At 44.6% G+C, this 24,475-nt stretch overlaps 2 protein-coding genes and 1 non-coding gene across 6 annotated transcripts; all 3 read right to left on the bottom strand.

Moving 5' to 3' along the window:
* Positions 1–1,330: 1,330 nt before the first annotated feature.
* On the bottom strand, positions 1,331–6,530 carry mak16 (MAK16 homolog (S. cerevisiae)). Its single transcript, XM_003455482.5, has 10 exons — positions 5,780–6,530; positions 5,113–5,162; positions 4,921–5,030; positions 4,768–4,832; positions 4,414–4,565; positions 4,253–4,307; positions 3,651–3,725; positions 3,464–3,571; positions 3,297–3,362; positions 1,331–3,076 (listed from the first exon to the last, which is right to left on the bottom strand). The coding sequence occupies exons 1-10, from the start codon at positions 5,792–5,794 to the stop codon at positions 2,864–2,866; spliced, it is 909 nt and encodes a 302-aa protein (XP_003455530.1). The 5' UTR covers positions 5,795–6,530; the 3' UTR covers positions 1,331–2,863.
* A 222-nt stretch (positions 6,531–6,752) lies between these two features.
* LOC112841901 (small nucleolar RNA U13) lies at positions 6,753–6,850 on the bottom strand. Its single transcript, XR_003213371.1, has one exon. It is a non-coding gene; the product is annotated as a small nucleolar RNA U13 (small nucleolar RNA).
* Positions 6,851–10,005: 3,155 nt separating this feature from the next.
* On the bottom strand, positions 10,006–24,461 carry spinb (spindlin b). 4 transcript variants are annotated; one of them, XM_005460069.3, is made up of 8 exons: positions 20,848–20,990; positions 18,745–18,815; positions 15,556–15,890; positions 15,423–15,471; positions 15,179–15,273; positions 14,830–14,985; positions 14,281–14,514; positions 10,006–13,809 (listed from the first exon to the last, which is right to left on the bottom strand). In XM_005460069.3, the coding sequence occupies exons 3-8, from the start codon at positions 15,605–15,607 to the stop codon at positions 13,610–13,612; spliced, it is 786 nt and encodes a 261-aa protein (XP_005460126.1). In that variant the 5' UTR covers positions 15,608–15,890; positions 18,745–18,815; positions 20,848–20,990; the 3' UTR covers positions 10,006–13,609. The 4 variants fall into 4 exon arrangements, with proteins under 4 accessions (XP_005460126.1, XP_025767843.1, XP_003455531.1 ...); XM_025912058.1 differs by lacking the exons at positions 18,745–18,815; positions 20,848–20,990 and adding an exon at positions 24,439–24,461; XM_003455483.4 differs by lacking the exon at positions 18,745–18,815 and having other exon boundaries at positions 20,848–21,002.
* Between the last annotated feature and the right edge of the window lie 14 nt (positions 24,462–24,475).

Genomic DNA, 24,475 nt, shown 5'->3' with positions numbered 1-24,475 from the left:
AGAGCAAAGAGAAAGGAGCACCTGAACCATCGAGTCGTGACGGCGTTTTAGCTTTTATTGGCTCTTTCTGTCTGCACGAAGCCAGTACGGCTGCCAGGTCGTTTTGTTTTTCACCATTGCTGTGTATGAAAGTCATTTTAATGCATTGTCTGAATGCATGAAAATTACTGCAAGTTCCCTTCTCCCAGCTCCAAGGGAGGCTCGGAAAATAGTGACAGGAAAGAGGTGGCTGAAGGTCGGTTAGAAACCATCGGATGAGACAGTCTCCGCCTGCAGCTCCACCCACACAGCCACCCTTTCCCTTCATGAAGTCTGTGAACTGATGCGAGGCTCGGTGGCTCTGTGAGGGATGAACCTGAACGTCTCTCCGACCCCTCGCTGGATCAGTTCAGGATGGATTTTTATTAAATGCCTTTATTATTTTCTTGTTTCTGTTGTTGGTTTTAACCAAATAAATACAGGATGTTCCCACAGCTCCCCCTTGTGGCCATTGTGTTTGCATTGTTGGGCCAGGATTGCACTTTATCCCTGTGCTTTCTGTGGTTTCCGCCGCGCTGCTCTGGAGACGTCACTGCTTCAGACGTCACATAGACACCAGCGAGCTTATCTGAGGGAGAATATGCTTTGTGGGAAAAACAATGCCTTCATGGTTTCTGGATCTACCGTTTTCCTCTTTGAAAAATCATTCCTGCACTAAAGGCTTCCCAAAGCTCCGAGTGATGCTCTGCCAGATTTCATTTCACACTTTTAAACCACCAAAGTCTGTGAGCACTAATGGGAGGGAGCAGCTTTTTCATTTAGAATTTTAAAATGGATCAGTTAACCTGAAATTAGTCTACCTGTATTTCTGCTTATTTACACTAAAATTAACAAAATACCCAAGAAATCTTTCCTTTGAGTCCCAGAAGTGACAAAAGCCGGAGAGATGGAGTTGAAGGTCCATAAGCCATTAAAACTTTCACCACCAGGGGGGAGTGTTTCACCAGCAGGTGTGCTGCCGTTTAACCTTAAACCCAGCGTGGACGACGGCTCCATCCTGTGGTAAAAAGTGGTATTACACAGTACTGCTGGCTGAGCTGGAGTCTCTTCAACATGAAGGTTATTGCACATTTTATTAAAATTAAGAATTTTGGAACATTTTTTTGACATAAATTAACAAAAAGGATCTGTGATCGTTACTGAAATAATTACACTAATGTTTTTAATTACCTTTAATGCATGTAAATCACCTGTTGTGTATTTCTACATTCCTACAGTTTTGTTGCACTTTATTTTTGGGGGGAAATTGGAAAATATGACGTAAACTTTAAAACATTCTGAGAATTTTTTTTTTTTTTTTTAGTATTAAAGTGAATGATGACCCAGAAAAAGTCGACTGGTTAAAGCCAGGAAAACAAAAGAAATGATAGATTATCTAGTTTATGTAGATTTAACACGGCGTCACTCAGCAGATCTCTTAATCGGTGAATTTTGTCATCATGTCACTGCTCGCGCTGAGGTCACTCTGTATGAAGTAAAAATGTCACCTCAGCATCTGGGTGTGACGTGTCCACATCTGTCTGAACGGGGCACAATCATGTGACTTTACCCTCTGCTGTCGTCTGATTGGTGGACAGCAGCGTGCTCTAACTATGATGAGTGATTTAACAATAAAACCTTTATGCGGTGTAAACAAACATGAAGCGTTTCAGGCGTCCTGTGTTTGTTTTTTTCTGATCGACCCAAAGTCGCCACAATAAAAAAAACCCTGAAGTTTGTTTTTACTCTGCAGCGACCAAAAAGTCTGCGAGGCGTCACCAGGATTGGCGCCTTCAGCTTCCCTCGCCAAAGCGCTCAGGGTCCAAAAATATTACACAAGACTTCTTATGCAAAATGGGAAAAACTCAGTCATTACGCTGTTCAGTCTTAATCTCTATTTATTAATGAGAAGACGATGCAGCGAAATCAGGTTAAACTACAGCTGACGTCCTTTTTATTTTTTCGTGTGCTCGTAGCAAAATCGTCTGAGCCTGAGGGAGGCGCTGCTGTTTGGCTGAAGCATGTGCAACTTTAACAGTGAGGTGGAGATCAGGTGATGGAGTCGCAGTTTTTCTGTCTGTTCATTTTTCAGAAATCTGCTAAAATTAAAAAAGCTTATTCTGATTTTTTTGATTGTTTGCAATGATTCTCTTCAGCTGAAGCTGTCATTGTCCAACTGTGGAGACTCAGTTCTTTGTAAATAAACTATATATATGCTGTATATACGCCGATGACTCCCTGCTCTTGTGTTCAACTGTAATTCTTCTGTCTGCCTGCAGAGGGCGGTGCTTTGGACTTTTCTTTATCTCAGTTAACATTAAATTCACTTACAACTAAAATTCACTGCATTCAAAGTTCACATTTTTTCCATATTTACAGAAACAAAAGCTTCAAAGCAGGAAGTTTATTTTTATTTCAAACAAAAATGTTTACAGCGTTTAGAAAAACATTCACGTCCGTCTTCTCTCCGTCGTCGTTCACGTCACTGTGGGTGCTTCCTCACGGCTCCACTTCCTGCTCATGTTTAAAGTGAAAGCAGCAGTCATGTGATCACACATGCAGCGAGTTGTGGATTCGTCTTTAAAGTGTGAAACGGGAAAATTCATTCTGATCAACATTCTTTTAAAGGCTGTTTGATTATCAAAGGCCAGTTAATATTGTGATCAGCTGCGGGCCTATCAGTGTCTTTCTGTGCTGGTCACATGACTTCCAGCCGAGCAAGACTTTGAACATGAACAGAACAGCTGATCGGACAATCCCCTCAGCTGCTGCATGTTGCCGTGGTAACACAGGGTGAGGGGGTGTGTCCTCAGCAGTCCGAGTTTGCTTCGAGGGCACAGCATCACTACGTGGCTCTGCTCTTGGAGGCGGGCTCTGTCTCCTGCTCGTACTCGATCTCCACGTACGCTCGCTTCTTCCTCGCCGCCGAGCCGTTCGCCGGAGATTTGCCTTTAGACCGCGAAGCCTTCGTCTGCACCTCCATCTCCTCTTCATCCTCCTCCTCGCTGGACTCGTCCTGCTCCTCCTCATCGCTGCTCGTCCTCAGCTTGTTCATGTCCTGCGAGGAGGAAGTCCAGTTAGTGCAACAGTCAAACAATTTAAAGATCACGCCAGCAGAGCGGCGACCAACGTCTGAAAAGGACAAACTGCGTTAACACGTCTCTGGATTCTGACTTCCTGCTCCTCTCCGACTCAACTTTCTGTTTTAGTCAGTCCGACCTGAAAGCAGCTCATCAGACTTCAGTCGCCCCCTGCTGGTCATTAGAGAGAAGAGTTACCTCGAAGTCGCTCAGGTCGCTTTCCTCCACTTCTTCTTCTGCTACGAACTCTCTCTGCCCGACGTCCTTCTCACACACACACACACACACACACACAGGACATCCTTTCAGAATAAAGTTTTATAAACATGTTCAGCAGCTGGTGTAGTAACAGCCGCCTCAATCACCTCGTCGTCCTCCTCCTCCTCTTCTTCCTCCTCTGACTCGCTCTCCTGGTCCTGCTGCTCCAGCGCTCGGTCGAAGGCGTGCACGGGGAAGTTGTAGATGTCTCCGTACTGAAACACAAACATAGATCGTGAGTTAAACTGCACGATCGTCCTCGGTGTGCGAGCAGCGGTCACGTGGGCGTCGTACCGTTCCCTGTTTAAGTCGCTCCAGCAGCTCCTTCTCGATGGCGTTATCCAGCTGAGCAGCAATCAGAGCCTTCTCCTACAAAACACCAACAAAGAAGAGACGGCCGTCAGAGCTCCTGTTTTTCTTCAGATGGAACATTTTCTCACTTTTGGTTATTTTCTGTGTTGTGCTCAAACAGAAGGAACGAGGACCGCTGGGATATCGTTGGTAGGTCAAAGGTCACGATGAGATGATCTACAGAGGAATGAGCAGTGCTTCTGCTTTTAGTAACTTTTAGCAAATGTTTGCATCGTTTTATTTTATAAAATTCAGACAAAAGGAAAAAATCGTGAATCCTCTAAACAGGAGCTGCCAGCAGCTTTTAAGGTGGGCCGTTCTGACGCTGCGAATCAGTCATCCCGCCTTAAATATCAGTTTGACGGCTGTTCCTCTTCAGAGCGAGGAAAGAATTCCAGCCGGACTTTATTAAACGTGAACGTTCCCACTCTGTGGAAAACCGAAACCTGATTTGTCAGGAAAATGTGACCTACGACCTCTCGTAGTCTGACTGCAGCTCTGTGAGGTGGTCAAGCACCACCTTTGGGTGTGGTTAAAAGTCTCACCTCTTTCCTCCTCTCTCTGGTCTCCACCTTCCTGCTGAGAGGAACCAGCTTCCTCCTGAAACACACAGACAAGCAGGATGAACGCGGCGGGACCACACACCAGCTTCCTGCTCGCAGTACTCGCTGTACTTTACGTACCGCAGTACGGTCTGAGTACTCACTGCCTCTTGAGGACCAGTTTGCGCATGCGGATCAGGTACTGGGTGATTTTGGTGAACCTCTGTTTGCATTTGTGTCGGATGAACCGAGGCCAGTAGATCAAGTTCTCATCGATCTGTTCCAGAGCCTTCTCGTAGTTCTTACTGAGCTTCACCTGCGCGCGCGCGCGCACACACACACACACACACAGTTTTTCACTCGTGAGTTAAAAACTTGCAAACTGAAGTTAACTTTTTTTTTTTACATAAGATCCTTTAAACCGTGTCGAGAACGTCGGGCCATCGTCAGGAGACGTGACGTCTCCGTGTCTGGTGATGCACCATGACGAGTGACATAATCCCACTTTAGCCGCTCACCTTCTCCCACATCCTGGCAGGAAAAGCCGCCCTCTCGATGACCTTCATGTAGAGGAAGCACTGACCTGAAACACAAACATTCCTCACGTTACTCCTGTGACCTGCTGACCTGAGATCTGCCGGTAAAGCTGATGAGAGCGAGCGAGGACTCACCTTTCTCCTCCCTGATGGTGGCGTACTGGCTGTTGGCGAGCGGGCAGGACGAGCGGTTACACAGACCCGTGATGTTGTACTCATTCCGGCAGAAGTTCTGACTCTTGGTCCTGGACAGAGAAACAACGACATGACACGGCTCAGAGCTCGTCAATAACACGAGTCGATAAATCCAAGCCGAGCGTGACTTACTTCACTTTGAAGGAGCAGAACTGCGTGTTTCCAATGATGTCCCAGATCACCTGCAGGGGGCGGATCACACACATCCAGTCATCCTTACACTGACGCACATTACTGCTGCCTCAGTTTCTTTTTATGATTTTATTTAATTATTCGTCACTGAACTTTGAGAGACTTCACCATTAGACTTACTATTTACTCCATTTTATCGTGTGAATAACTTATTTTAGCCCTTTTCTGCTTACGTGAATCAATTTAAGGATGTGTTGCGTGCGGAGCTTTTGTTAAATCTGACTACAGTTCGTCTTTTTCCTTCATGTGGAGCCTGATGATCTTTATGACACACGGAGAAAAAGCATGATGGGTAACTGTGGCCCAAGTGAGGTCCACGCAGGCCTGTGACTGACTCCGCTTAGCTTCATGATGTAGAGATCGGAGTGTTTGCTGGAAAACTAAAAAACTCTAAAACTGATTTTATTTAATGGAATTTGGCGCGACCAGAGGAGCCGGCTAGCATTTAGCCTGGTGATGTGTTTAAACGCGTATTTTATCTCCGGATAAATGAGTACTGTTCAGCTCATGGATCCTTTAAACTCCGGAGCTCTCACCGGTCAGCTAGCGTTAGCACCCAGAGCTAACAGCGCTTCTCGGCGGCTTTAAAAGAGCTTGTGACACTTACGTCGTCGTGCTGCATTTCCGGGTCCTCTCAGAGCGGGTCGGCTCGTCAGATATAATAAAATTAAATAAGTTCCGATCACGGTGTGAGGCTTTTTCAGCAGACCTGGAGCCACATGGACGATCAGGGCGACACCATCTGTGTTTGGACAGAAATCTCATCCGGAGTGACGTCACCCGGAAGAAACATCGCGAGACGTCGAGATGTAACGTGTGTTGTAGATGTTATGCATTCGTGTAAAACGGCGTGACTGGGCTGCTGCTGAATAAAGATGATTGAATAGAGATTAAAAGCGGAAATCACTGGAAACAGAGAAGCCTCCATCAGCATGCACGCGGCCAGGTGGAGAACATCTACACCTCCCATCTCCCGTACAACCACAACTACAAATTCCACTCATGACAGGAAACACTTAAACACATCACCGAGACGTTACTGGTGGAGCTCAGCTTGACTTCATCATTTAGGTGGAGGTCGCTGGGTTGATGGGTCAGTGCAGTCAGACTCTGGGGAGACAGCTGGCCTGCTGTGCTGAGTTCACTGACCCGCTCCTGTTTCTCTGTGAAACCTAAACCTTTTGTTCTGTGGTGCATTCAGGTTCATGACTGTGGTTTAAAGAGTTGTTGTGTAGCCTGTAAAGGTGTTTGTAAATAAAGACCACCAGACTGGGACGTGACACCTAACCCACCACCCACTCTGAGTCTGTGGCTGAGCTGCTAGTTAAATAGCTGTCATTCAAAAAATTGACTGGAATTCTGTTTATGTGTATTTATAATTAAATAACTGAGACAAAACTAAACGACAGTAGAAAGTATGTTTACAACTAAAGAAAGTCTCACAACTGAAATGGTACAATATAACCACAAACGCGTACAAGAACAGAACGTAAGGTTGTACTTCGCGGACTTCAACAATACTGTAGGGACATCCTGACTATCTCGCTGAAAGCGACTATCTCTCAGATGATTCTTGTCAAGGTCAGACGGGCTGAGGCGCATGCGTAACAAGAAGGCTGCACCTTTCACGGATGGTCCGTGAACGCACCAATCATCATACTTCTTGAACAAGAAGGATCATATCACAGCGCACGCGCTCTGAGGCTTTATGGAGCGGCTCCAGCGCTCTGACTGATGGTGCTCTTCTTCACGTGAGTGTTTCTCTTGACTTCATCAGCTCACTGGTCAAACTCCGACAGCGCGGCACGCATAAGATTTTAATGTTTCTGAGCGGGGAAACGTGAGAGCAGCACGGGTTTCTGGTCTGACGGGAGCGATGCATTCTGGGAAAGACCGCTGTTAAAATCAGCTCTGCAGCGATCCCAGCGCTGTGGAGGGGAGCTGCAACATAAAAATGCAAGACTGAAGAAGTTAAATGTCAAACTTACTACCGTTAACTAGTAATGACTTCATGAACTTCTTCACAAATAAAATTTTAATCATTAGAGAAAAAATTACCAATAATCATCCCACAGATGTAATATTATCTACAGCTACTTTTAGTACCATCGATGTTAAGTTAAACTCTTTTTCTCTAATTGATCTTTCTGAGTTAACTTCAATAATTAATTCCTCCAAACCATCAACGTGTCTTTTAGACCCCATTCCTACAAAACTGCTCAAAGAAGTCCTGCCATTAATTAATGCTTCAATCTTAAATATGATCAACCTATCTCTAATAATCGGCTATGTACCACAGGCCTTCAAGCTGGCTGTAGTTAAACCTTTACTTAAAAAGCATCTCTAGACCCAGCTGTCTTAGCTAATTATAGGCCAATCTCCAACCTTCCTTTCATATCAAACATCCTTGAAAGAGTAGTTGTCAAACAGCTAACAGATCATCTGCAGAGGAATGGCTTATTTGAAGCGTTTCAGTCAGGTTTCAGAGCTCATCACAGCACAGAAACAGCTTTAGTGAAGGTTACAAATGATCTTCTTATGGCCTCTGACAGTGGACTCATCTCTGTGCTTGTCCTGCTAGACCTCAGTGCTGCGTTCGATACTGTTGATCATAATATCCTATTAGAGCGATTAGAACATGCTGTAGGTATTACAGGTACTGCACTGCAGTGGTTTGTATCATATCTATCTAATAGACTCCAATTTGTACATGTAAATGGAGAGTCCTCTTCACACACTAAGGTCAATTATGGTGTTCCACAGGGTTCAGTGCTAGGACCAATTCTATTTACATTTACATTTACCTTAGGCAGCATCATTAGAAGACATAGCATAAATTTTCACTGCTATGCAGATGACACGCAGCTCTATCTATGTATTTAAAAGTAGAATGGGAGGCAGAGCCTTCAGTTTTCAGGCCCCTCTTCTGTGGAACCAGCTTCCAGTTTGGATTCAGGAGACAGACACTATCTCTACTTTCAAGATTAGGCTTCAAACTTTCCTTTTTGCTAAAGCATATAGTTAGGGCTGGACCAGGTGACCCTGAATCCTCCCTTAGTTATGCTGCAATAGACGTAGGCTGCCGGGGATTCCCATGATGCATTGAGTTTTTCCTTTCCAGTCACCTTTCTCACTCACTATGTGTTAATAGACCTCTCTGCATCGAATCATATCTGTTATTAATCTCTGTCTCTCTTCCACAGCATGTCTTTATCCTGTTTTCCTTCTCTCACCCCAACCAATCACAGCAGATGGCCCCGCCCCTCCCTGAGCCTGGTTCTGCTGGAGGTTTCTTCCTGTTAAAAGGGAGTTTTTCCTTCCCACTGTCGCCAAAGTGCTTGCTCATAGGGGGGGTCATATGATTGTTGGGTTTTTCTCTGTATCTACTGTACAATATAAAGCGCCTTGAGGCGACTGTTGTTGTGATTTGGCGCTATATAAATAAAATTGAATTGAATTGAATTGAATATACACAGCAAAACACAAATGGTTACACTGAGCAATGAAATTGTTACATTGCGAGTTCCCTTCAAACAACTAAATAAACAACTAACTAATATAAAGAATAAATGTAGTACTTATGTGTTTATGTACACACTGGTGGGGTGTAGTTAAAATTTGAAAGTGCAAGTAGTTATGCAACACAGTGTTAAGATATTCACACTCCTGCCGCTGTGGGTGGGTGCATCCCTATCCTGAGTGGTGCTGTTCTCGTACCACACTGATGGAGTTTGTCAGGATACTCTCTGTGCATCTGTAAAAATTGCTGAGAAGTTTGGAGGTTAATCCTAATTTCCTCAGCTTCCTCAGGAAGAAGAGTCTTTGTTGAGCCGTCTTGATGATGCTCCATGTGTTATGGGTCCAGGTGAGATCCTCACTGATGTGGGTGCAGAGGAATTTGAAGGTCTTCACCCTCTCCACCTGAGTCCCATTTATACATAGTGGGGCGTGCTGGTCTCTCCTCATCCACCTCCTTAGTCTTCTCAACATTTAAGGACAGATTATTTTCCAGGCACCAGCTGAGCCACCTCTTCCCTGCAGGCCGTCTCCTCTCCAACAGTAATCAGCCCAACAATGGCTGTGTTGTCAGAAAACTTAATGATGGAGGTGTTGCTCTGGGAGGGGATGCAGTCATAGGTGGAGGGTGAACGGGGTGGACTGAGCACACAGCCTTGGGGGGTCGCTGAGCTCACCATCTTTGTACGTGATGTCCTGGTACCAACTCTGACTGCCTGAAGCCTGCCTGTGAGGTGCTTTTCCACCAGTCTGTTTGGGATGACGGTGTTGAATGCTGAGCTGTAGTCTATAAACAGCATTCAAACATAGGTGTTTTTATATTCGAGGTGTGAGAGGGCTGTGTGGATGGCTGCATTAACGGCGTCCTCGGTAGAACGATTCTTCCGATATGCAAACCTGCAGAGGGTCGAATGTGTCCGGGATGGATTCCTTGATATGGGACATGACTATCCTCTCAAAACACTTTGTTAGAATTAAAGTGAGAGCAATGTTCAAACCACTCTAAATATTTAATACTTAATAAACCTCATAAACAGACTCCGACTACAAAAACTTTATTGTGTTTTTTGAGCCAATCACAGGTGGACTTGCTGTATTTTGGAACATTATCTCTTTAAGATAATGATCCACTTCTACTTTGGTAACTACACAAGTTCAGCAAAGATCCACCGTCTGTGTTAAAAAGTGAACCCAAATCCATTTTACACCCAGTCCCAGTCTAAAGCCTAAATCTGGTTTCTGCTCTCTCTGAGGATCAGAGTGTCAGAGTTTGAACAGAACGAAGTGTCGGAGGCAGAAAGAACGAGCGAGTCCGAGTGCAAAAACAGAGAAACAGTTTATTTTAGTAAATAGTGAGCTTTTCACTGCTGTACAACACTGGCATCTGTAGGTTGGCACACTTTAAAGGGACGATCCACCCAAAAACTGAACAAAATCAAAACAGAGTTCACACACATCATCGCCGCTGCGACGTCTGTACAAGCTCCGCTGCTGGACTCGTAACAGCTGCGTGCCCTGCTGGTCCGGGATCCCGTTTAATGTGTTTTCCTTTCTTTTTTGGACCATTAACCCGACAACAAATGTCATCAGGGACACGGGGGGGGGGAAATAAAAGAAGAAGAAACAAAAAGGCACCGAAAGCCACAACAGACAGCCGGACAACTGAAAACTACACGGACATGCAACTCACATCGATTTACACAGAGCTAATATATGCATGCAAAAACAACACTGCTCTGAACACACACACACGCACACACACGCTACACACCAAAGGTTTCCTGGAAAGTACAAACGGCTCCTGAACGCACCACTCCACATCAGGGAGGCTCGGCATCCACATCACCCCCCAAGCCCGACCCCCACCCCGGAGTCTCTCAGCACATCCTGTCGTAACTGTAGTGAAGCCAAGTGCATTATGGGTAACACACCTAACAACGTGACTCTAGAGCCGCCGTGGATGGGATGAACAGATTCTTGACTTAAGCCTGTGTGAAATGTGCCGGAGCTCACGCCACAGTGAGCAGACATTCGTGCACGTGTATGAATCCACCATCCAGAACGTGTTCAGGTTCCTGCGTCCTCCAGCCGATAAAATAAAAATACAAAACAATCAAATCAAATCGGAAGAGTTTAGAAAAACAACAGATGATTTCAATCTGAGACAAACCGACAAAGAGCTCTAGACTCCGACGCACGTGACAGGACGAGGACACGGCTTCTAGAGCCTAAGGAAAAACATAAGGTGGGAATCCTTCAACGGCATTTTCATCATGTGCACTCTGACGGAATATTAAAGTACAGATTCTAGAATCTGGGAATGTCCGTTTGGATCTGTGTGGGATCAGATTCCTTTGCTTTCAGCGTTTAGAAAAACAACTCTGAAAACAGAACCTCAACCACAACAAGCTTCAATTAGAACTCACACGTAAACCAGAACAGAGACAAATGTTTTCTAGAATCTGAAAACAAACAGACCAAAAACAGCTGCAATGTTTTCCTCACATCGCACCGAATCAAACCGCAGCTCTCAAACAGCTTCAAATGTGAAGGCTCCATTTTCTGCACGTACGCTCTAGAAGGAAACTGTCGACACGCCTCCATGTGGCGTCCATTGATTCTACAGCAGCCTGGAATATAAAATCTATTTTACTGCAATTCTGGAAACAGATTCTAGAAAAAAGTGTTACAGGATTTAAGATTTGTTCTAGACTCCGTAAAATATTCCAGCGCTGTTTGAGATCAAACCTGAAAATGTTCCAGTTAAATGATTCTAGAATCTGACCGTCCAGAACCAACACAGACAGGATGAAGAGCGGGGGGAAAAAAAAACAGAGGAACAAACAAAATACTGAAAAAACAAATAAATTTTCCATTACATAATGTCTGGGACAAAAAACAAGACTTTTTCCAACACTTGAAAAAACGTTTTTGTTCAATCAATCAAATATCCTCCAGAACCAGAGTCAGTGTTTACTAAGCAGCACATAGTTTGATGTAAAACCTCCGAGCCCAGAACATTAGCTGAACTGTTGAAAGATATGTTGTCAACTCTGGAAGTCATAATCATCTTTCCAAACCAGATCCATTCTTGAATCGGAGATTTTCATGGGAAACAATACTGAAAAACAGACTCTAGAACAAAACAAAAGTCTAGAATAAAAAAAACAATTATCCCACAAAAACCTCATAGAAGCTGAACATGTTTGATTTTCTAGAATATTTCGACCTTCATGTTCTAGGATGTATAGCTGGGCAGTTTAGGACAGACGTCGGGACAACATCAAACAGACTCCTGAATGATTAAAACCCCCCAAAATAATAAAATAATGAAGACAATAAAATGTCTGTTGTATACGTTGACGGAAACTGAGAAACAGGGTCCAGAAGAGCAGGTTAAGGTCCAAATCTGAGAGGATGTTAAGATTTCTAATTCAGATTTGGCCCAGAATCAGAGAATCTGGGGCTCTCAAGATTGTCTACAATGTTTGCCTCAGTGTTGTAGAACTTGTGGGAAATCTAATAGAAAATCTTAAACCTAAACGGCAAACGAACGCGGGGAGTGTTAAACTCGGGTATTTTAGTTCTAGAGGACGAAGATTTGTTCTAGAGCTTGGAAATGCAGAGTCCACGATGAGAACTTTAAACCGTTTCCTCGCGGTGGAAAAAGGGGGGAAGACACCCTGATGAGACTCTGCTGTAAACCAAAACATATTTCACCTGGAACGTGTCGTCTAACAGGAACGTTCTGGACTGAAGTCCGTTTGGATCCAGAATCAGAATGAGCTGTTTGGAAACTACAAAGGAAATTATGTTGGATTTTTAAACATATAGTTTGAGATCTTTTAATCAGGCACACGAGATGTGGTTCAGGCAACATGGCTGTTTATGCGTCAGTTGTTTGGTGCAAGAAAAAAAAAATAAAAAAGAACCACCTACTGTGATGGGCGGAGCTACATCAGCTAAGAGTTTATGCTGTTTTACAGCGAGCCGTGAACCCGGGGACGAGCGCCCAAATCCAGAGTCAGTGAGCAAAGTGAGATCCGTCAGTGATAGAAACATTATTGTACACACCTGCAACAGCCGCAAGCATCCTACAGCTAAGTGGGTAATAAAAAGTAAACAGATAAAAACATAAAGGTGTCAATACAGAGAAAAGGTATGACACAAACCATGTAAACTCTACAGCAGCAGCAGGAGGAAGGGGAGCACATCTTTATAAAAAAATGATTTTGTGTTTAAGATCCGACGTCAGCTTCGGAGCCAACCAGGACAGCTGTTTTTACGATGGAGACGACAGATGTGAACCCAAAGCGAACACGAATCGCAGCTGCAATGATGGAAAACATGCTCAGAAAACGGCAGTCTGGTGTCTTCATTCACACTTTGCTGTTTCCTGGATGCTGAATTTGGGAAAACAAACACTGAAGATGTTTGATGTGAAACAAATGATTGTGGGACACAAACAGCAACAAGAAAGAGACAAGTGATGAAAAAGTGTCTGTTTGCAGATAGACGTCGTCGAGAATGCGGCTCCTCAAGTCCCGGCCCTTCATCAACCCCCGCAGAGCTGCTCGCCCCCCTCTTTGTCAGATAACGGAGGTCTCAGAGGGTCCGACGGGGTTCAGGGAAGGGAGTACTTATTCAGAAAACCTTGTGTTCTCTGTGGGGGTCTCAGGATCGAGTCTTTTCTACACCTCTGGGTGAAGCAGATTTTATTTATTCAAAAACCGATGTTGTGAAAGTGGAACGATGAGCGATGGACGACTGGAGCTGGTCTGAATGGCGCTGTCTGGATTTTTGTCCTGTTTTAAGGCATTTCACCAAAGAGAGTACAGAGCTGACTGGTCTCCACTGGGCAGAGGGTTTCTGGGGGGGTTGGCGGTTCTCAGTAAGTCTTTTTTAAACAGGGTTTCTGGTCTTAGGAGGTCTTGACCAGGTCGTAGACATAGATGTGGAAGTCGTCGTCGAATTTGATGAAGTAGACGGAGGGTTTGGCCTCCACCTGGTGGATCACCATTCCCGACCTCTTCCCGCCGTCCTCTTTGGCATACTCGACCTGTTTGCCCACCAGACTGTCGACCACCTCGCCGGGCTCTCGCTCCGCTGTCACACTGTCGTCTGCAGACACAAACACAGAGAAAAGGTCAACTTTATTTATCGTCTTTGCAGAATTTGATTACGGGGCGATTGATGGAGTGTTAAACACACCAAAGCAGCAGGTGTTTGATAATCAGGACGTCGGGCAGGGTTTTAAATGAAGTACCAGCAGTAACATTTACTCGAGTATTCTGCCTCATGAAACAGAAAACCAAAGCAGCGCTGAGCTTGTTTGAGTGAAACCTTGAAAGGAACCCACATCAGCCAGCGTGGAAGCAGAAAGCGTCTGGATGGCAAAGAAGCCGATAAAGGCCCACATGTGGATTACTCTCACACACAGGAAGGAAGCTGAGCCTGCGAGCACTGGCAGCGTTCCCACTCATGAACACGTTGGTTCTTTGATGCTTCAGCGCTCAGTTTCCTGCTTCGCTTTTTACTGAAACAGAGAAAAACGGGGCGAGCTGTGACGCCGCCCAGCGCGCTCACACTCACTGGAGTCGGGCATGATGCGCAGGTCGCCCTCCTTGTAGTCGTCCAGCAGCTGGTACATGTAGAGCACCGGGTCCTTCTCGTAGGTGATGTAGAACCAGGAGGTCATGATGGGAGCGCGGGCCAGCACCATCCCCCTCCACTCCTCCTTCGGCCCGTCCTCCGTCTCGAACATGTGCTCCACCGCTTTACCGATCATCGTGTCTGCCAGCAGCGAGTCGGTCACACGGGCCGGAGCTGGACCAATCGCGGGACAGAGAGACACACGGAGAGGTGCGGTTACATCATCGGGACGCCGGGCAGGATTTTAAATAAAGTAACAGCAGTAACTAAGTGCATTTACTCGAGTATTTGGCTTTATCTGCAGCAATACAACAGAAAATGTCTGACACAATGAGCCAATCAGCAGCCGCTGCTGCGGACCTCGATGTCAATAAAGTTTGTGACAGTCACACATTAAAACTCGTCTGGCCGTGTGTCGCTGCGGCTGACAGCTTATTTCTGCCACGAGCCACGAGCCAAACGCGGCGGCCATGACGGGCGGCTCCTCACCCACTCTGTCTGGCAGAACCTCCAGCCCCACCACCCGCTCATCGGTGTACAGCTCCAGGCCGTAGATGCAGTCGAAGCCGTCGTATTTGATCAGGTAGAGGGAGGGGTTAACGGGCACCTGGTCCAGGACCGTCCCCTTCCACTGCGACGACTTACCTGAGAGGAAGCAGACACGTAAACACCAGCACAGGTGACTCTTTGTCACACGATGTTTAACTTCCTGCATTTCTATAAACCATCATTTGATCCACTGACGGACATGTTAATGTTTAACTCGCCAAACTAATCAAATATGAAGCATCAAAAGGAAAATGAGACATCAGAGGAGAATCACATGGAGCCGACTTACTGCCCTCCTTCCAGATGTGCTGGATCCTGCAGCCCACGATGTTCCTTCTGGGCTGAGTCAGGGTCTTACTGGGACCCACGCTGGTCCTCTGCTTCCTGCAGGGAGGAGGTTCAGACACGATGAAGGCGAGGAGGAGAAGATGGTGTGACACCGGTGCGAGCTGGTGACTTTTCATTTATTTGTTGTGTTTTTTAATTAAAAACTTTATTGTACAAATGGAAAAAAAAAAAACTGTTTTACTTACTTGTGCGGATTCTTTTTCTTCATCATGTTTGCAGAGATGCCCGAATGTCCTGAAACACACAAACACATCAGTCTGATGACAAGCCGGCGGCGTGTCACGGACATGGGTGTAGTGCCTCACTCATGTAACTCACCTCCGTCCGCTCGGGGCCGCGGCGCCGCTGGGCTCTTGAAGGGGGTCTTCATTCATCCACCTGTAGAGGAGCAACCAACCACACCAGCGGTCCGGGCTAAATGCTGGGAGTTTGTGTTAAGATGAGGCTGACGTAGCGGGTGGAGGATGAGGATGGAGGAAAGGAGGGGTGGGCAGGAAGGGGGAAAGGGTGGGGAGAGGAGGGAGGAGGCGGGAGTGAAGGAGCACCAGGAATTAGGCTGGACCCTGGAGAGGCTGCATTCAGGCCGGGTACAGACTAACGCCTGGAAGTGACGTCACGGCTGCCAGAACCTATAAGGGAACGATGCGTTCAATCTGAGGAGGAAAAAACGGAGACACGGACACGTAAACGCCAACTTTTTACATCAGAGTGATGAATTTAATCTGTCTGGAAGATGTTTTAATACAACCACTACGTAAAGTTTAAAACGCTTCTTAAAGAAAAGCCAAAGAAAAATGTATAAAAGAAAACAAACAAACAAACAAACAAACAAACAAACAAGGCACACGAGGCTGAAACAGGAAGTCTGAATGACGCATCCTGACAGTTAAACAACAAAAACTCCAACAGGAAACTCAGTTTATCAGTAACGAGTTTAACAACGTTTGATTGGATGAGAGCAGCTGCTGGACTGGAGGTCAAAAGGTCAGCAGAGTGACTCGTGGTGAACAGCAAGGACTGATTAGCCTGATGAGTCTCACAGGTCGGACTGAATGCAGCGACGTTAAGGTTTTATGGATCCTGACCAATCACAGCAGCCGAAGGCGTCTCCTTTTAAATCTCTGCTGAAGGTAAAACGTCCAGCGTTGGATAAATTTAAAGCAGAGTTTGTGACTAATCTGATTACTGGTTGGCAGTCAAAGGCTCTAAAGGTCAGAGGTCAAAGGTCAGGAATGCTGCAACCCGCTGTTTGTTAGTCAGTGAGCAGTGAGTCAGTCCCATAGACTCACATGTTAAAACAAAAGAAACAAACATGTTTACAGCCTGATCCGCTCTTTAAGTGATGATGTATGAATTCTGCTTCAGGGCCCAAACTGCTCTGTGTTTATTAAGGCTGTTGTGTTTTTAACATGTTTAAATGTTTTGTATCTTGTTCTATTTGATGTCAACAGGCCCCTAAAAACAGTCAGTGATCACTGTCGGCCTCTCTTGGTTTTAATTATTATTGCTATTCATTTTAAAACGCAATTTTTAAGCCCTTACGATGTAACTACAGTCCAGCCCATGCAGCAGTATATTAATGACTAACCTGGTATTGTGGATGGATTATCTCAGCTGTTCTCCTGACTGAAGTTTGGTCCGTTTACAGCATCCTGCCATGCGATTGCATTTGTCCCTAACCATCGGGAACCCTCATGTTAACTTTTATCGAGTGGAAAAAAGTTAGCGTTCATCCTCCAGCTTCACTGTGTTTATGCTATGCTAACATAGCTGTGTCGCTAGCGGTCACGTAGCACATCATTATATAGCAGCTAGCCCAACTTCAGTAACCCTACAAACGTCACTGCTGTTTAGTTTTCTGTCTTCATTTATGTTGGAAGTGACAGCAGAGCTGTAGATGGATCATTTCCTCCTCGAGCTGTACGGGACCAGGATGGTTCTATAATTCTGGATCACAGCTGTATCTGTCAGCTTTAGGCCTGAAATACAGCACTGAACTGAAGCTAACACACGTTTATTCGACTCCTGCAAATCTGCAGGAATTGAGGAAATTCAGGTTGTGGTTAACAGCTGAAACAACAAAGACAGCGCCATTGTAAGTATACGGTCCTCACCATCTTTTAATGACACACAGATTATTGATTTAATAGATGTTTGATCGTTATCTTGTAGTTTTTAATGAAAGCTCCACGTTTTTGCTCTTGGACTCTACTACAGCAGTTTTGCATGATCCAAAGTTCAAAATAATCCTTCTTTGTCTCATGTTGGGCATCGATGCAGTGAGATGGTAGATATTATTCACATTAAAAAATTAAAAACATAACACCTGTGCATGAAAAACAAATCCAAGCAGACGCATATCCACACAGTCTTTTAATATATATTATCATATTTAATAATATAGTTCCTGCCAAATAAGAAAGTGAAGCGTTAACCAGCCCTCCTACCATCTGATAAATCAGCTCAAGGACCACGAGAAGTCAGTTACCCTCGTCACTTCCTCTCTAGAAAGATCAGATCTACGTAAAAACAGAACTGCAGCAGGTAGAACAGTCAGTGTGAACGATGACGCCATCCTCTGGTAACCAAACAGAAAACAGGACCGAGCCTGAAAATCCCCTCCACGCTTTAACCAGGTCACAAACGGCGGCGGGAGGATTCGCACCGAGCTGCTCCTGATGTTTGCAGCTGTCACCGCACCTGCAGCAGAAACCACAGACCTGCTGCTGCTGCGACACCAACCGCCGGGTCACAGTGACATCACCGCATAACGACAGACTCGCAGCAGAAGAGGAGGATAGAGGGTCACTCTGAGAAGCATCCTTTAAACTCCGGACAGGTGAATGAGCATCTGCAGGGAAACCTTCTCACACTGAATCCAGACAGGGACCCAAACAAACCCGTCTGTAAGCGCCACACTGACTAAACCTGACACTTTATTTAAGAATATCATCATCTGATCAACAAACTCTGGACTGCATATGATATGGTTAATGCAATATTTCTACCATCTTGAACTGAATCCATGTGTGTCCGCTTCAAACCCAAATATCTGCTTTGTAATCATCTAAAATGACACCAAAGCTGCTCACCTACATCCTTTAATGGCACACCCCGCTCACAGACAAGCGCACGTCAGGAAGAAATAAGACACTTATTTATTAAATCTGATTTCCAGACAATATTCTAAATAGATCTGGTAACATTAAGAGTTCGTTAGTAAAGGTGACTTATTCTGCTCTCTCACAGTAGCTCTGTGTGATTTGCAGTTCAAAATAAGCCTTTGTTTCCTCACACTGCAGCCTTTCCTCCTAAGGCTTCTATTTTCAGCGACCTGTTAAAATCCACCAGTGACCCGTTTAAACTTAGCTTGAATCCGGTTTGAGTTTTGTATGAAAATATAACGGCTAAAACTTTTCTCTACAATTTAACCATTGAGTTACTTTTACAGAAATCATTAAGACCAAAGTGCTTCATTCAGATTTACTGGAATGGTGAGCAACATACATGGAGAACCGTGGCGACCCCTTCAAAGGTCATGAAGTCTGACCCCGTGTCCTCGGTGCATGTGGAACGATCTGCAGATTAAAAGCAAAAAAAGAGGTTTTGCTTTAAAATACTGACTTTGTTTTTAAATCTAAGAGTTTTTCACAGCGTTGCGTTGGTTGTTACAAGTGTTTCCAACTCATGTCGTTTAAGTCATGGCTTTTGTTCCCTGATGGTTGATCGCTGCTCGCTTGCCCCTTCAAAGCAGGAAATTTCTCAGTTTTGTCCACCCCGTGGAATGTGGCCTCCCCCAAGGCTCCATGCTGGAACCACTCCTACTTTCATTAAATGTGCTTCCTTCTTGACTTTTATCTAACTTTTATACATTTTTCCATCTCCACTGCCAGCACGCTCACATTTCAGTCCAGAATGAAACATCATGGGATGTAACGCACTTTGGCTCTGCTCCTATTGTGACAGTAAGTGTGGGGAACTTGTCTGGATTTAACCTGAGAAACAGAAGTCCATATCTGAGGGAATTCCTGCTCTACACGTAGATGCCTGTAAGACGAATAGCATCAGTAAACTCAGGCTACGTCCACACGTACACGGGTATTTTTGAAAACAGAGATTTTCCGTTTTCGTTTTAAAAAATAATCCCGTCCACACGTAAACGCAGACATGAAGGAAAACGCTGCTAGGAACACGCCAAAGCAACAGGTGGCGATATATTCCTAACCGTGTAGAAATGTTGGCCAATCAGAAGTCTAGAAGCCTCGGTGGGAAATAGTAAACAAAGATGGGGCATAGAAGCAGAACTGAGTCGTATGTGTGGAGGGACAGTAACTGTGTGTGTATATGTAAGCATTTAAACACTGCAGAGAGTACAATTAACAGTATTGTAGAAATTCATTTCACCGAAACAATAACGTGGCGCACAGTGTGACGTCAAAAAAGGCGCACACCTTTGACGCTGCGTTTTCTCCGTTTTTCTTGTCCACACGTAAATGCAAAAACGGAGTTTTCGAAAATATCCACCCTGGCAGGCGTTTTTAGAAATCTCCGTTTTCAGTGACCGAAAACACCGTTTACGTGTGGACGAAAGGTGCAAACGCATAGAAAAATCTGCGTTTTCAAAAATACCCGGGTACGTGTGGACGTAGCCCCAGTTTGAAACGATTATTGGAAGGTTTTCTAATCGTGGTTCAGAGATGTCACAGAGAAACAACAACAGATCTGACAACTACAGAAGTTCAGGGACACTAGAAACTAAAAAGAGACAACTGGACTTAAATTTAGTGCGAGAGGTCCGACATCTCCCAAAGTCGTGGAGCACAAAATTATGAAAAATGAATTTGATTGTTTTAAAAAACCAAGCAAACAGAAGGTGTGCAGATGAAAGAAAATAAAGTAGATAACAGCAAAACACCTACGTGTGAAGTGTCATTAAGCTCGCGAGTAGTATCCTCGAGTATCCTCTCCACAGTGATAACCTCCACCCACCCAGTGGGAAGCGTTTAACGGCCACTTGGAAACACCTAAAACTTTAGTTTGCTGACTGTTTTTTTTTTTTTTTTTAGCTCTGCCATAAAAAATACTCTAGTTATTATGATTACACCTTTACTCCACGGGGGGGCGGGGACCTCAGGTGTTTGCCTCCGGACTGTGTGGCAGGTGAGGACGGCCTGCTGACACCGCACACACTCACTGTTGTGGCTTCAAACCCGCACACAGCGGTTCTTAGAGCTGCTCCCTCCGCACCTGAAGGCTGGAGGAGCTCGTCCTGCTGCTGCTGCTGATGATGATGATGAAGATGACCACGCAGAGGTCACACTTTACCCCCCGCCCCCTCCTCCTCCTCCTCCTCCTCCTCATCGAGCTGCATCCTCACGCTAAATATCAAAATATGCGCGCAGCTAATTGGCTCGTTCCCCCGCACGCGCGGCGGCCATGTTGCGCCAGTACCGAGAAAACCCGCAGCGGTGCGAGAGCAGGCGCAGGCGAACAAAGGAGAGGGGAGGTCTGCTGCGGAGAAAACGGCCGCTGAGCGCGCGGCTCTGCACACAAACAGCGGCGCACGCACGGCTCGGTCACCGGCGGCGCGTGAGGGTCGCATGTTCTTACCGACACAGAGATCAGAAGCGCCGCATAATCCCGATCAGCCGCCGAGGCTCCAAATTGATCCGCTCAGCCTCTCTTTGGCGCTCCGCTGCGTCAAGCTAGCTGCGCCAAGATGGAGGGAGGGCGGGAAAGAGGCGGCGCGCCCCTTCAAAATAAGAGCGCCGACTTACGTATTACCGCCAAAGTAAAAGTGGGAGGAGCACAGACTGTACATAAATGATGAAATGAAGGAAATGCTTTCCTTCAAGTTTTATGTGGACTTTTTTATCTCCCAGTCACCACTGAAGTTAAAAAGTGTTTCAGATTAAAAGCAGGAGACCTGATTGGCTGTTTTCAGTGCTGAAGAGCTTACTCTCCCACAGGCTTCTGTAGAATCACTTGCCACAGATCGCCCCCTCAAGGCGACTGTTGTTGTGATTTGGCGCTATACAAATAAAATTGAATTGAACTTTAAAACGTCCACAAGGGGGCGACCCGTGGCAAGTGATTCTACAGAAGCCTGTGGGAGAGTAAGCTCTTCAGCACTGAAAACAGCCAATCAGGTCTCCTGCTTTTAATCTGAAACACTTTTTAACTTCAGTGGTGACTGGGAGATAAAAAAGTCCACATAAAACTTTAAGGCTCGTGTAGCAACAGAAACACCAAACTCAAAGATATTATAATAAACACACAGGCCAGAATATGACATATTAAAATTCTGGATGATCAACATTTTAATATGACAAATAATGACACAGTACAAGATCATCAGCGGAAAGCAGAAAGTGGAAAACCCTGACCTATAGGCTTATTGAAATTGCACATTGAAAGTGTGTATCACTAATTGACAGACTGGGTTTAATAACTCTTATCTTTTCTATTATTATTCTTATGAAATAAAATCCTTTATGTAAACAGGCAATCTCATTGATATTAAGTTCTCTTTTTCAGGAGAGTACGCAGAGACAGCCGCACAATAAAACGACACACGATCGCTTTTTGGAGCTTTTTCCAGTTTTAGGCAGCAAAGTAAATCCAGTTTTTCCAAGTTCAGTGTGAATCACAGTACAGCTGATGTTAAAGTGTGACGTGTTTTTAAGTATTGTCTTTAAATGTAATAAAAAATATAATAATTTTAATGTATCCAAATTTAGATTGGAGTTGTGAATGGCAGAGAGAATACTGTTTATGTACACAGTGAATAAAAGAGGTCCATGAATGGATCCCTGTGAAACACCTGAACCAGAGGTTCCCAAAGTGTGGGGCCCGCCCCCTAGGGGGGGCGCAGAGCCATTGCAGGGGGGCGCGGTATGACATCGCCAAATATGTTTCCAAACCAACTTCCTTCCAAGCCAAAGACAGGAAAATATGGTGAAGCATATCTTCCCTTTGGCTTCACCTGCACAAGTGCCAAGGTAGGCCTCCCCTGCAAAATTAGTTTTCCCTGCGTCGGGAGCAGCGCTGGGCTCTCCAAATCACGGACAAACAGGATCCCACATTCTTGATTTTTAGTTCACAAACACTTCTTGTAATGACTAACTACTCCTGACATTTTGGAGATGTTAGCTCTTTATGCAGTAAAGTTACAGTGGGATACAAATAATATCAGGCTGATCCTGCCACGATTTGTTCCCCCGGTTCAAATCACGGACAAACAGTATCCCACAGCTGTTTTTGTTTTTGAACCCATTTTGCACAGAGAGGCATTTTTTGAAAAATGTATTGATAACACTGTTGAATATTATTACACAGGAAAAAAACAACTACAGGTAAAATAATCACACCGTGACGCCTCTGCCCAAATGGAGGGACAGTAATTGCGTGTGTGTATGTAAGCGTGTAAAACCTGAAGATAGTCAGATTAACAGTAACAGTATTTTGTCTCTATCTGCCATTCTGCAATTCATCTCATGTAAACAATAACGTGGCGCACAGCGTGACGTGAAAAGAGGCACATACCTTTGACGTTGCGTGACGAACTCTGTAATCCTCGTCCACACGTAAACACAAAAAAGGAGTTTTAAATAATCTCCGTTTTCGGTGAATCGCAACGCCGTTTACGTGTTGACGAAAAGCCCAAACGCATAGAAACAGCTGAGTTTTCAAAAATACCCGTGTAGGTGCGGACGTAGCGTAAAAGAGTTAGTAGTTTATTTTATTACTACCTGTAATTTATTGCCGTTTACTTGTATTTGCTTAATTGTTTACTAAATGTTTGAGGTGTGAAATAAACCGCAATGGAGTTTGTAAACAAAATGTGGGTGTGTGTTTGGAGGATGTGTTTGTGCGGGGGGGTTAGGTGGTGGGGGGGCGCGAACATTTTTCTTGTAAAAAAGGGGGGCCTGGCAAAAAAAGTTTGGGAACCACTGACCTGAACAAACAGTGAGGAGGACTCGGCCTAAAAGGAGGTGTCTATCAGAAAGGTAATGATAAACCGTCAGAGGGAGTGTTCATCCAGGGCTACGGAGACGTGTGTTTTAATAAAATTCTGTGATCTACTGAATCAAATGATTTTTATGGGTATATGAAAAGTGCGGCACATTACTGATGCTTATCAGAGCTGAGTACACAAACAGTAGCTGATGTGCTGTGATAACATCCTGAACCCTGACCAAGAAGTGTTATTTGATTTCAGATACACCTTCAATTTAACATTCATTCAAGACTTAAGACTGTTTTCAGGCAAGACCACCATTTTAAAGTGTTCAGGGTCAGCACCTTTATGAAACACCTGTGCATTCTGTTTGAAATTTTGCCTGAAGCCTGATAAATTCAGAATGTCATTTATAGGTTTATCAGTGCCCAGTCAAAGAAGGACCCAGTCTAAACTGTCCTCTTTTGGCTTTAAGCATTCAGTTTCCTACAGACCTCGCTGCAGCTCATCAAGGTAAAAGAGAATATGTTTTCACAGTTTTGAATATTTAGCACAGAGAAAAAATAATTATAGATCATATTTCTGTTAGACAAGGAATGATTAAAATTATTTAATGAATGATTTAATGGTTTTTGATTTGTAGATTTTTGAAGGAAATGAGAAGGTTATCTTTAAAAGTCTCTACGGAACAGCGGTGCTTTTCACAGATGTTACTGTCAGTCCAGTGAAAGACTGCTGCTCCTCCTGTCTCTACAGGTTGCTTTGCACTGATAAATTACAGTAAATTCTCAGTAGAAGGATTGCCAGCAAGTTACTTATAATTCATAATGACCTGACTGTGATTACAGGATACTTCTGTGTTTTTATAGGTTAATGAAACAATTAAAACAAGCAAAGGAAACACACACACAAAGAGTGGCGACTTTCATCCCGTAAAGATTTTCCATGTAACTAATGAGAATCACCGACTCACATGATGAAAGAGGTTCATACTCCTCTCTATCTGCCTATGTATTGGTTGAATTGGCTGATATTGTTATTGTAGACTTTAAAGACTTGAAACAGCACAAGTCTTATTTTTATGTTGAAGAAGCTGTGATTAAAAAAACCAAAACATTGACAAAAAGAAAACATAGATAGCGCTGTTATTTTAACTAACAGTTTTGTTTTAAAATTTTGAATAACTGTGTACCATAAATTTAGTCACAGCCAGTCAAGCTTTTATTTTGAAAAACCCTCACCAGAAGTGCAGTTGGTCACGCGGGCTGCCTTGACGCG

The sequence above is a fragment of the Oreochromis niloticus genome, linkage group LG12, assembly GCF_001858045.2.
Source record: "Oreochromis niloticus isolate F11D_XX linkage group LG12, O_niloticus_UMD_NMBU, whole genome shotgun sequence".
NCBI classification, from domain to species: domain Eukaryota; kingdom Metazoa; phylum Chordata; class Actinopteri; order Cichliformes; family Cichlidae; genus Oreochromis; species Oreochromis niloticus.
The sequence above is the reverse complement of the archived record's forward strand: the minus strand, read 5'-3'. Positions and strand labels throughout refer to the sequence as shown.

Coding starts and splice junctions, on each gene's coding strand:
- mak16 (XM_003455482.5), bottom strand. Junction 3,726..4,252: donor CCAGAGAGAGGAGGAAAGAG/GTGAGACTTTTA, acceptor GGTGTTTTGTAG/GAGAAGGCTCTGATTGCTGC. Junction 3,572..3,650: donor AGCGACTTAAACAGGGAACG/GTACGACGCCCA, acceptor TTTGTGTTTCAG/TACGGAGACATCTACAACTT.
- spinb (XM_025912058.1), bottom strand. CDS start 15,607: ATGAAGACCCCCTTCAAGAGCCCAGCGGCGCCGCGGCCCCGAGCGGAC. Junction 15,472..15,555: donor GCGGCCCCGAGCGGACGGAG/GTGAGTTACATG, acceptor TGTGTGTTTCAG/GACATTCGGGCATCTCTGCA. Junction 14,986..15,178: donor GCACATCTGGAAGGAGGGCA/GTAAGTCGGCTC, acceptor GCTTCCTCTCAG/GTAAGTCGTCGCAGTGGAAG.